Source organism: Sarcophilus harrisii, chromosome 3, assembly GCF_902635505.1.
Source record: "Sarcophilus harrisii chromosome 3, mSarHar1.11, whole genome shotgun sequence".
NCBI lineage: Eukaryota > Metazoa > Chordata > Mammalia > Dasyuromorphia > Dasyuridae > Sarcophilus > Sarcophilus harrisii.
Genome location: NC_045428.1, coordinates 402563951 through 402577146, shown reverse-complemented (window position 1 = coordinate 402577146; position 13196 = coordinate 402563951). Strand labels below are relative to the sequence as shown.

The 13196-nt window shown below is 35.7% G+C and overlaps 1 protein-coding gene across 2 annotated transcripts in view; it reads left to right on the top strand.

The window, feature by feature from the left end:
• Positions 1–13196, top strand: part of GAD1 (glutamate decarboxylase 1) — a 52546-nt gene that overhangs the window by 33717 nt on the left and 5633 nt on the right. For both annotated transcript variants that reach the window (XM_031960478.1, XM_003763952.3), the window contains exons 11-16: positions 666–782; positions 2404–2468; positions 5308–5386; positions 6522–6671; positions 7378–7485; positions 11738–11827. In XM_031960478.1, the coding sequence (XP_031816338.1) occupies positions 666–782; positions 2404–2468; positions 5308–5386; positions 6522–6671; positions 7378–7485; positions 11738–11827 (609 nt within the window). The remainder of the gene's footprint in view (positions 1–665; positions 783–2403; positions 2469–5307; positions 5387–6521; positions 6672–7377; positions 7486–11737; positions 11828–13196) is intronic.

Sequence of the window (13196 nt, the reverse complement as noted above, 5' to 3'; positions counted from 1 at the left end):
ACTAATGTCTTTGTCTTTGTATCATTGTCTTTACCCACACCCACAAAGATTAAACAAGAAAGAAAAAGAGAGGGGGGAAATAAAGGGGGAGGGAGAGAGAGAGAGAGAGACAGAGAGAGAGAGAGAGAGAAAGAGAGAAGAAGGAAGGAAGGGAGAAGGAAAGAAAAGGAGGGAGGAAAAGAGGAAGGAAGGGAGGGAGGGAGAAAAAAGAGAGGGGAAGGGAGGGAAGAAGGAAGGAAGAAAGAAGGAATGAAGGAAGGAAGAAAAGAGAGAGGGAGGGAGGAAAGAAAGAAAGAAAAGGAGGGTGGATGGAAGGGAAGCAAAATAGAAAGGAAAGAAAGTAGGAAAGAAGGAAAGTAAGGAGGAAGGAAAGAAAAAGAAAGAAAGGGAATTTTGTGTCTGATAATGTATATATTTGTCTGTTCTAGTCTCCCACCGCTGTTTTGAGGAAAGAGATATGTTTCATTCTGTTGGAACCTTCTCTAACTATCTCTAATAACTACAGGATGTTTTTAAGAAATGAATTCAGCTGCCATCAGTTGAAATCAAACTTTGATACTTCTTGGTTCAAACAAGAAATGCTAAATAGTAATTAATCAAATAATTAATGAACACAATTAAAATTAATTAAATGTTAATTAATTGTTTGTTGTCTTGTGCTATAGGGATATGTTCCTCTTTATGTCAATGCAACCGCAGGCACGACTGTGTATGGAGCTTTTGATCCGATACCTGAGATTGCAGATATATGTCACAAATATAACCTCTGGCTGCATGTTGATGTAAGTGCTGGGACACACTAGACAGACCAGACCTAGCTAGGTGAGGGAATATAGTTCTCCTTTTAGGGAACTCAGACTGTTTCCACTTCCACTCCCCCACCCCCCAGTCTCTCCACATCCTCTCAGTCTCATGTTCTCCTCTGGTTCACAATCTGGCAAGTCTGAACAAATGTCCAAATTTGCACCATAGACTGGTATTCTTCTTTAGATTTCTCTGGCCCCCTCCAGAATTACTTGAAATTTTTTTGGTTCATACCTACCAACTTCTTCCATAGCAGCTTCTTTTGGGTAAACTGCTCCTAGATGGCAAAAAAAAAAAAAAAAAAAAAGAGAGAGAGAGAGAAAAGATAAAGAAAGTGACCACCCATGTTTGGTTACCTGCTGTCAATGCAGCTGTCCATGTCCTTTCCTTAGGAAGATTAATCTATAAATACAACATGGAAATACATATACTACTAAATGACATTTTCCCCCTGAATTGATCTGAAGAAGCTTAAAGAACAACAGAAAACACTTTCAAATGCATAACTATATTTCTTCTCTCCTCCTCTTCCCCTCCTTTCTCCCCTCTTTTTTCTGTCTCCCTCTCTTCTTCTCTTTCTCCCCCTTTCTCTCTTCCCCTCCCCACTCTCTCTTTCTCTGCCCTCCCCAGGGCTGTGCTGGTAAATATTTAACAACCATCTCATGTTTAAAAAATTTTATGATGACACACTTTAACATTTAATCTGCATTAACATTTTCCCTTCACTTTCTTAAGTCTGTACAACCAACGAAACAATTAATAAATTCCAGATTTGTAGTATTTGCTGATTTTAAGGTATAAGTGCTCATACACTGAAAATTTAACAATCTGATTCCAACATACCTTTCTCATCCTCCTCTTTCTCTCTCCCTTTTCCCTTCTTCCTTCTTCCCATTCTCACTCCTTTACTTTTTCTCTACTTTTTCTTTTTTCTCAATATATCCTTCTACTGTCTGTGTACCTGTCTCTATCTTATCTTTTTAACTCCTTAGACCACTGTTTTTTCTTTTGTGAAGCAGTTGACAAAACATATACTACAAATATGATTCATTTCTGTCTCTCCCTGCTCTTTCCCTCATCCCTATAGTATTTTTCATGGTATCCTCAGGAAAACCTGGACATTTTGTGACTTGCTACTAAATTTCAGCAACCACTTGAATGACAGCCATACAGATATTATCTTGCCACATATCTAGGTCCTTTGAGATACATCTCATGCAGTAAGAGCTAGATAACAGCCATCTTCCCCTCTGCAAAACTCCCCCAAGTGATCCCTGACTCAAGCAGCAATCTAGGAGAGTCTTTGATCTTTATCTCATCTATACTTAATATCTTTGGACATCACTGGTGTTACCCCAGACTTTAACTAACCACCCTCCATCAATTAACTTTTATGCCTGGAACCTGGCCCTCAGAGAAATCAACTAAAAAAAGTTGCAAAGATTAAAGCTTGAACTTGTAACTAGTTTCAATGAGTTTATTTTGCCAGAGGAACTTCTATATGTTCCATATAAGCCCACATGTTTAAAGAAAGAATGACCAACTACCCTAGAAAGGAATTTGGAATCCCTTATCCCTGTTCTTTCTCTGCTCTCACAGGCTGCTTGGGGAGGAGGTCTCCTCATGTCCAGAAAGCACCGTCACAAGCTCAATGGCATTGAAAGGTATGGGGCTCAGTTTCCAGGAATTCTACCATTCAAATTATCAGACCTGCAAAGTGTGGACCTCTGATTCAGAGTGGCACCTCCTTTGATTGCTTTGCAGAATCAGTTATTTTTCTACTTAGCTGGGAAAAGCTCAGATGCAGAGTTTGCAGTTTGCCATGTTCACCCGCTAATTCATTTTCTTTCTCTGCCTCATGTTGCTGGCTGGCTCCTTTGAGATAGAAAGGGGAAGCAGGTTGAGAGAACATCACTTGGTCATTTATTACACCTTTTCTCCTTTCCAGTTCAAGACCAATGGCAAAAAATAAAAAGTAGCTTATGAATAGAGGAAAAAATCATAGTACTAGCTTCTCTGTTCCCTATAGTGACTTTTCTGGCTTAAAGCCATTTCTCCTGCTCATTTTTGTAAGTAAAGAGACACAATAAATAAGGATGGCCATTGAAAACACAAGTGAAAAACAAGGCTCCTCACAGAGAAGAGCCAATCGAGATACAGTTTAGATTTCTCAAACAACTTCCATTTTCAAGTTTGAATATGGAAAAACCTGAAATTTATTTTGATTCTAGGAATTTTCTTCTTTAGTGTGAGTATACATAAGTGCACACACATGTATGTCTAAATATACATGAAAACACATGTATACATGTGTGGAGGTATATGTTCATACAAGCACATACAGTATTGTATACTATATGTGTATATACTGAAGATGTAGACGATATATAAGTTGTATATATACACATATGCATATAAACATTCACTAAGAGAAATTTTTTGGAGTCAAAATATTTTTCAGATTTTCTTAGATTTAAGATTTTAAATTGGGATTTTTTGATGAATCAAAGAAATTTTAAAAAAAAAAACATTTATTAAAGATCTATATATCTGCAAAGCATTGTGCTAGGAGCTGGAGCTGAAGAACAAAAGTGAAATTTTATCCTTAAAATTTAAGAGATTATATTTTATTCTGGCTTCACAACATGCATAAGTATAGTCCAAGAAAAATGGAGATGGAATAGAATGCTAACAACAGCTTGGAAGCTGTTCTTGGAAGCCTTCCTGGAGGAGGTGACACCAGAATTGAACCTTAAAAATTCTGAGAGATGGTAACAAAGAAAGATGGCATGCTTAGCATGGAGAATGGCTTGATCCAAAGTACAGAGGGGAAAGTATGAGTCAGAGATATAGATATAGATATACAGATGTCAGACATATACATATGTTTTATATATACATGGATATATGTATGAATGCATATATACATAAATGAATGTATTATAGAGTATGCATTATATATTTTGGGGCCGGTAGATGGTGCAATGGACCAAGAGACAGTCCTGGAGTCAAGAACACCTAAATTTAAATCTGGCCTCAGATACACTATGTGATTCTGGACAAGTCACTTTAACCCTATTTGTCTCAGTTCTTCAACTGTAAAATGAGCTGGAGACAGAAATAGCAAACCAGTCCAGTATCTCTGGAAAGAAAATCCTACAGAGGATACTAAAGAGTTAGATACTCCTGAAATCATATTAGCCTATGTGACCTAAAGAAAATCAAACCTTGAGTAGATCATCTTATTTTCCATTAAGCAAAATTATATTGTTTATTTAGAATATTTGGGAAGTTCAGAAAAATTTATGACATTTTGTAAGACAAATATTCCTTAAAAATAGGACAATCTGTTGTGCAAAGAACAAATGGGCTCTTGCTATTTGTAATGAACCTCAGCCCAACTCCTCTGCTCTAAGGCCCTTAGGGCTTAAGCAGACTCCAAACTTTGACCCTTTTGGATGAAATGAAAATTCATTACTTGCAGTAAATTTGTTTTCTTCATTATAATTTTTGTAGGAAAGAATTAGTCAGGGTTTCTCTTTTATTTATTCACATTCTACAGACACAAATATATCTATTGAATACTTTCCCCAATAAAAGACTTCTGTGACATAAAAAAGTTAAGAATTCTGCATAAGGGACTTAGTATTGGAAGGACAAACAAACCTTTCAAAGAAATCATTGATTATTGGGGACAGAATCTACCTGGTTCACTTGGAAATTTTTAATGTCTATGCATCATTGAAGCAAAATTGTTATAATCACTATTTATTTCACTTAGGGATTGTTGCAAAATCCTGTTTAAGATGCTTCTTAGTCACTTAATTGTCTTGGATAAAGTGATTAGGCTACTAAGAGCTCTTGACTGTTAAACTATGGTCACAATGAACATAGTAAAAGCATGATCATTTAGCACTTAAAATAACCTTGCTGATAGCAAATTTTAGAGTTGACTGGTCTATAGTCATTTTTAGGAATGTAGCATCCCAATTAATTGCCCCAATAAGAGGTATCTTTATACACTGGATCTGAAATCAAGGAAACCTCAGCTCAAATCCAGCCTCAGACACAAATTGTGTAACAATGGGCAAATCATTTAACAGAATTATTCCCTAGTTTTCTCATTGGTAAAGTGAGGATTATAAAAGCAACTACCCCTCAGAGTTATTATAAGAATCAAATAAGTTGATATTTATAAAGCACTATATAGATGCTATCTATGATAGGGAGGTAGCTATACAATTAGATCTACCACTAGCTCATTTTATGGATAAGTACAAGAAGGAAGAGTCTGAAACACTTTCCTGGGGATAAGTGGCAGTATTTTGCTTACTGCACTGACACTGTGTTTACTAGTCAAATATGCACCTTTATTTAATCAAACTAGGGTTGTGTGTGAAGAATATATCAGTTTATGAACATGTAGTGATGACAAAAGAGCATAATCTATTTGCTCCATGATCTGCATCTCCTCTTGTAAATATTAATTTCTTCTTTTTCCAGAGCCAATTCAGTTACCTGGAACCCTCATAAGATGATGGGCGTTCTGTTACAATGCTCTGCCATTCTCGTGCGGGAAAAGGTTTGCTTTCTTTCAGCAAATGACTCTGAAGTACTAAAGGTTTTGGTAGCTGGAGATGAGGGAAAGAAAGTGATAGCTGCTGGCAAAAAGGCTAGCAACTCTGTTTTAGGCAGCCATAATACTGTCCTTCCCAGGCATGAATTTTTGAGGCTCCTGAACAAAAATCTGTCTGGGTATAATCAGATCAGGTTTTGTAGGTATCAATAATCTATTATTAATAAATCCACAAGCATTTATTAAGTGTCTGCTCTGGGGCAGGCACTGTAAAATAGTCACTGTCCTCAAAAGGCTTATGTTCTAATGTGGGAGACAACATGTGTGTGTGTGTGTGTGTGTATGTATGAAGAGAGACAGAGAGATAAAGAGACAATGATATGAGAGACAGACAGAGATAGAGAGACAAAGAAATAGACAGAAAACCAGAGAGAGATAAACAGAGAGAGACAGTGAAACAAAGAGACAGAGACAGATAGACAAAGACACACAGAGAGATAAACAGATAGACAAAAATAGAGACAGACAAAGAGATAGAAAGACAGAGAGACAGTGAGACAGAGAGACAAAGACCGACCAAGAAAGAGATAGAGAAAGAAAGAAAGAAAGAGATAGAGAAAGACACAGAGAAAAAGAAAGATAGAGAAAAAGAAAAAGACAGAAAGAAAAAGACAGACAGAAATACAGCTTTTATTAATTTTTTCACAGAAAATTTTAAAAGGAAGCACTTTTTTAGTTTGTTTGAGTCTGCCAATATTCCTACTTTGCCATTCAATGTATTGTTTCTAGGGCATTGTCAAAAGTATTATCGCCCTCAACTAGCAGTGTTCCCATGAATTTTTAGTGGGAGAGCCTGGAGTTATAGGAAAGGATAGACAAGTACCCCAAAGGCTTTTTCTGATAGCAGTGCCTACAGTGGAAGAGGAATAAATGGAAGTCAGGAAGCCAGAAAACTCTGCATTATATTTCTCCCAAGAGTAACCTTCCCCCTAATGGGACAAATATAGGATAGCTTAGTAATATTAATAGGGGGAAAATAAAAGCTGTGTGTCATCTCAAGTCCCCTTTCCTTCAGGCAGCCAATCATGCTTTAGAAAATCATGAATACAATATGCAAACGCTTCTCTGTTTCCACCCTCAGGGCATACTCCAAGGATGCAATCAAATGTGTGCAGGTTACCTATTCCAGCAAGATAAGCAGTATGACATTTCCTATGACACTGGAGACAAGGCCATCCAGTGTGGCCGCCACGTGGACATTTTCAAGTTTTGGTTGATGTGGAAAGCTAAGGTAAACAAGGGGAAAATCCAGAAAATGGGATAGAAATGCTTTCCCTTCCTATTTTCTGAGCACATGATAGTAACAGAAGCTAGGGAAGGTAATCTTGGAGTCACTCACCTGTCATTAACATATATCATAGATAGTTGGCAAAGTGGATAATCTATAAAATGGTGACTGCCACCCACTATGAAGGATGCAAATTTTGGCAGTTTTGAACCTCACAGTCTTGTTAGTCAACCCCAAATCAGCTCTTCTGAGAGTTCATCTGCAAACATGTGGCACTTCTGCTTAATTCTCAAAGCTTGTGCTTGTCTAGATTGACTAATTTGTCAATACTTGGACCCAAGAAAATGTTCAAGACTCCTGCTAAACCAGGGAATGCACAAAGACTAGTGGCTCTCTCTCTCACCTGCCTGTCAATCAATAGAAAGATATGACAGTAGTGAGAAAAGTTACTTGTGTGTGTGGGAGGGGAGGAAGGGATGTTTGGTCAGGGTTCACTTAATACTTTCAAGTCCAAGGTGGAGGGACATATGGCATGTTCCAAAGCAGACAAGACTTCAGACTGAAAGCACTGGGCAGTAAAACTTAGTTCAGATAGGAGGTTGGACATACTGACTTCTGGGGTTCCTCCCAATTCTAAGATTCAATTATCTTAATACATATATGAGGAGATGATCCATTCTTATTAATATCTCTCTCCCTTTGAAAACAGGGCACAGTGGGATTTGAAAATCAGGTCAACAAGTGCCTGGATTTAGCAGAGTATCTATATGCCAAAATTAAAAACAGAGAAGAATTTGAAATGGTTTTTGACGGTGAGGTAAGTCATCATAGTCTATCCTAATTATAGCATATGTTGAAGGCTTTTGTTTTATTGAGTATTTCCATTAGTGGCGATTATGAGGCTGTATTTGTCCAGAATGCCAAGTATTGCCCTCCAAACAGTATTTTATGTTTTCATTATTGGTCTTTGGCTCAAAAAAATACTACTATCCAAGACATTTTGGAATGTATTTTTTAAATGTTTTTTGACCCAGAATTCAATTTGGAAATGGCATCATTAGACCCATTGGTATATTCACAATTTTTCTTGTAGTGTTGTGTTCAGTGATTATTTAGTCTGGCCTCTCTATCTTTGGGAAAGAGTACATAGAACCCATTTAGGATGGCTGTGAAACTGACCTATTTCCCTATTCTTCAAGGGCTCTGGAAAAAGCCAGCTGATATCTTTCCTTGCTAGTAGTAAATCATCCCTGCTAATCTCTACAATCAGGAATTCATCTCTAACTAAAATCCTTACTCCTGCAGAACAAATCTACTTTTTCCATCTTGTTTTCCTTAGAAGATTATCTTCTGAAATTAACCCTTTACAAACCTTTTTTAGTTTAAAATTTTGGACCATCTTTTTTTTTTTCTTGGCATATATCTTTATTTCTAAATATATCCCTCTCCCACCTATAAAGTAACAAAGTCTAACAAGAACCACAGTTCAGCATACTGAATGAGTATGGCAGAATATACATAGTCCCTGACTTCTACAAAGAAAGGAGGAAGGCACATCTTTTCTTCTTACTTTGGGGCAAACCTCAGTTATTATTATTAATATTAATTCTTAAAATATTTTCAAATAATACAGGTAATAAATGTGAGCTTTATCTCTCTCCAAAACAATTTCTCAAAGAGACAAGTTTAATAATCATTTAACCCCGTCTTCCAGAGGTAAAGACATGACTGTCAAGTTGCCATCAATATAATGAACTTTTTAAAATGCTATTCTACAATCTGGAGGAGATTTGAATAAGATTTCTTTTATCTAATTCTTCTTACAGATTTTATTATAGTCAGACAGTTTGCTGGTCATTTTATCTTTGGGATCTTGATGGGAAAGTTGCTTTGACTTCACATTAGCAAATATTAAGAACTGTGAGAGGAATTAAATAAAAGCATCTTATTCAAATATCACCCAGGTTGTAGAATAAAACAAAACAAGCATAGACTAATCTGTAAGATTGTTGACTACTTATTATGGAATCATAGAACCAGGAAGGTCTTCAAAAAAGGTCACTTCTCTCCCTTTGCCTCTAGAGTGGATTGGATTTAATGTTCTTTACCCAAAGAGTTGCCTACTCTCTCAACAGAATATTTTATTTATATTTTCCCTGAGGCAATTGGAGTTAAGTGACTTGCCCAAGGTCACACAACTAGGAAGTGTTAAGTGTCTGACATCAAATTTGAACTCAGATCCTCCTGACTTTAGGGCTGGTGCTCTATCCACTGCACCACCTAGCTTCCCCTTCCATAAAATATTTTTAAGGCAATTACACAAACTTTCTTTGTAATGCCTTCTCTATTGGTCCATGAGTTCTTTTTTATCTAGCCTGACCTCTAACAGAATCAACACTTCAAGCCTCCCTTATTTTATTGTGCTTCTAGAGAGTTTGGCATTTCTGCCAAATTTTGGGGCACGAATAGGTGTTGCTAACCTGACGAAATGATGGGGAAATGAGCTCACAGGAGAGGATGCTGGCTTAACGCAGGATCTTGGGCAGTATCTATTAGATTGTAGTATTTGTTCTTAGAATTCTCTAATTACAACTTGGTCATATGTCCTATTAACTATATCCCTATCAATATCCCAATTTTGTATGTCTCTCTCCCAGCACTGCACTGTTGTTTTCTATAATGCAATAACAGCCAATTATATCCACAAACCACAGTTTGTTCAGTCATTCTCCCATTCTGTGGGCTTGTTTTCTTGTTATTCAGAGGTTTTTTTGGCTTTTACTAGTATAAGAAGTGATGTTGTGACTATTTTGACATAAATATGACTATTATTTTTGGATCAAAGTATATAAATAGTTTTAAAAGTTTTCTTATATAATTTCAAATTGATTTTTATAATGGTTAGACCAATTCGCTGTTCCACCAAGAGTGTATTCCTGTTTCTGATTTATGAAAGTTCCTCCAGTATTGGCTATGCAACAGGGGTGCATAAGTCATCAACTTTACTTCTAGGTCACTTCCTCAGGTACCCTTCACTCATTTCCATATCTTATCTCACCATGATATTGACAGGGTGGGAGAGGACAGACAAAATATGACAAACAAAAAGACAAGAAGTATATTTTTATATTTTCTAATGAGTTAATAATATAATATTTCAACCTCTTTCCTAATCAACTATTCTCAGAGCCTTCACTCAGGTTCATCAATTATTATTTATTTAATAAAATATAGAAACTTATTTTTTCCATAGTAATTACTTAAAACTCTCTATATAGTAAATCATGTAGTCTCCTGGAATTAAATAAATATTAAGAATATTAAATATTTATAATTAATAATATAGTTTATTAATAATGAATTCAATAATAAAACAAAGACATAGATAACTATTTATAGTATTTAATACAACTAGAGTCAATTTATACCCTCACTCATGACAAATGACCTTACTTCTAAGAGCATAATCCATACCATTTAGCAGACTTCGAATAACAAATCTCTTCAAAAGAATCTTTTTTATCCTTTTAGTTTCATAAAGAAAAAAGGTTGTCTCCACCATCCTTCTCCTTGGGCTCTTTTAGTCTTTCTCTAGATGTGACAGAAAAGTAGCATTTTAAGCTTTTATCAAGTCCTCATCCTTAAGAATATATTTACATGCTGACTTCATAAAGTGTTTTTAAAATTAATGTTTCCTCATAAAATAATAGTTAAGACAGAATTTCCCCCTCACTTTTTTTCTCTTAGTCTTCATCAGTTCCCTTTGATCAAAGTTAAATTCACACATAGTCACTTACTCAGCAGAGTGAAACCCCTCATTAAATTGCAGTTACAATTGTAACTTGTACATATTATATATATAGTTTTTCTGATTTTTAAAGAGACAGTAACAGCTTCTATAGACCCTGTCAGACAGGTTTTCGAAACGGGGTAAAACCATCTCTTTTATTTTCTTTGCCAGTTTGATGGATATGATTTAAAAATTCAAAGTTATTGTACTTGCATTTGTATTGCTATCATTTTGCTTGTTAATGATTATTCTTATTTTGGCCACTTACTTATTGGGGAATAACTCTTAATAAAATATGTTTTATTCATAGGAGAATCCTTCAGACCATCATTCACAGACTCTTTTAGCTAATTTCTTAGAACTACTAGATTAAATAGAAGAGGAAAAACTTTAGAAGGCAGTCACATTGATATCAAGGAGAATGTGAGAGAGGACAGATAAACTGTGACAAACAAAAAGACAAAAAATCAAGCAATTATGAGGCCATGAAATAAAGGATTAAAAAAAACTCCAAATACTCCAGTGGTGCCTGAGGACATCGCTGCATTAAAACACAGACACAAAATTCATGCTTATAAATAGGGCTCTGAGTGAGAGGAATGCTAGAATCAACTTGAATTGTCAAGAGAGATTGTTAAATTTTTAGTGTGAATATTTACACCTCAAAAATGGATAAACTCTACAAGTCAGGGCTTGACATTGCTTTATTGATTATCTAGACTTAATGTGATGGGAGGTTAAGGTTAAGCTTAAAAGTGAATCATGTGTACTCTTTTTTTGGGGGGGAGGGGGGAAGCAACTTGTCTAAGGTCTAATATTTACCATCACATTCCTGTTCTGAGTCGCCAAGAAGAAAAATTCAATTATGTTCATTGTAAAGAAACTGAAATCTACAAATATTTATTGATTACCTACTTTGTAATGAGATCTAAAGAGCAAGGGAGTATATCATATTGTTAAAAAATATTTTCAAGCAATTTGAGTGCATACAAACATATCATACATAGGTTTTTAATTTAATTGCTTGAAGAGAGATTTTTCAGTTATCTGGAAAATTCTCATATGTGGAATAACTCATTCCCTGGTGATGCACAATAACATTATATGCTACTTTACTTTGTACAGCAGCAACATTTGTTCAAACATATCATGCCATTGGAAATCTGAAAGCTTTATCTTGTTGACTGATCCTCCCATTTCATATATGACTTTAGGTAAGAATTTAGGGTTGAAGAAAACCTTTCCTTGGGTTTTTAAATCGTTGTTTTTGCCTCCACAGCCTGAGCACACAAATGTTTGCTTCTGGTACATTCCACAAAGCCTCAGGGGTGTTCCAGACAGCGATGAAAGAAGAGAAAAACTTCACAAGGTATGGGGTATATATAATCTATCATCTTTTCTTCTGCATTCTGTCTAACAGATTACAGTTAGCTTGTTCTCATATGATGTTTCTACTTATCTAGAGCAAAGATTTTTGAATAGCTCGGAGTTTTCTTCTTTGAGTTATCCTTGTCAATTTTGTTTTAAGGTCAACTCAATTATGTCGCTTTAGTAAATTATCTCAGTATTCATGGGAGTCCCCTTGGAACAAAACCAAGATTCCCTGGGCAAAGTAGTCTAATGAACATCCTTAGATAATGGCAGAGTCTCAGGCCTAGTACAGTAAAAGCCAGAGCTCTTCACAACTAATTGATCACCACTCTGGAGCAATTTATCCATCTGACTTCTGTATATCAACTAGGAACATACATTTAATACAAAGTAAGAAATGAGCTAGGTGGTTCAGTGGTTAGAGTACTGAGCTTGGAAGACCTCAGACACTTATAGCTGTGTGACCCTGGGCAAGTCACTTAACCCTCAGGTTCCTCATCTGTAAAAGGAGCTGGAGAAAGAAAAAGCAACCCCTCTAGTCTCTTTGCCAAGAAAACCCCAAATGTGGTCACAAAAAGTTGGGAGTGACTAAAAAAAAGATTAAACAACAACAAAAGGGAATGAGATGAAAGGTTTAATGGAAACTTTGCTCAGGGGTTGAACTTTCAGTTATTTGTCAAAAAAAATTTATTGAATAACTACTTGAGGACATTGTTTGAACCTATAAATACAAGTGCAAAGCAAATAATCCAGCCCTCCATTCAGACAGTTTTTATGGCAGACTAGGAATCAAATTTTGCTTTTTGATGGATTAAATCTGCTCCTCAGGGTGATGAAGTATCTTTTATATTAATAGTAATTTTTTTCTAATGGAATGCTTTTGTTATCATAGAGTCTCTCAGGTTTTGAGGAGTAGAGCAGTTGAAGAGTTTTAAATAGTAGTGAAGCAGCTAATTAAAATTTAAAGAGGAGTGTCTAACACTAAAACCCAGAGCTCAAATGACTATTTTGAACTTTACCTCAAAAATCTACTGAGCCCTGACAAGATCTTTCCCTGTATCTCTTTCCTTTCCATCCCTTCTTCCTCTTTGTCTCTCTCAAAAAAAAAAAAAATATATATATATATATATATACACACATATATATGTATGAATACACATATAGACATATAGATGTTTATATATACATGTCTGACCCTTCTTTTCTCTCTTATCTCTCATTTGCTTCTATTCTTTCTATAGCTTTCTCTCTATTTGTCCCTTCCTTTCCGTTAATCTCTTTTTCTCACTCTCATTTTCTCCTCTTTCCTATATGTCCTTTCCCTTTATCTTCTTTGTTCATTTCACTTTCTCTCCCTCCCTATCTCT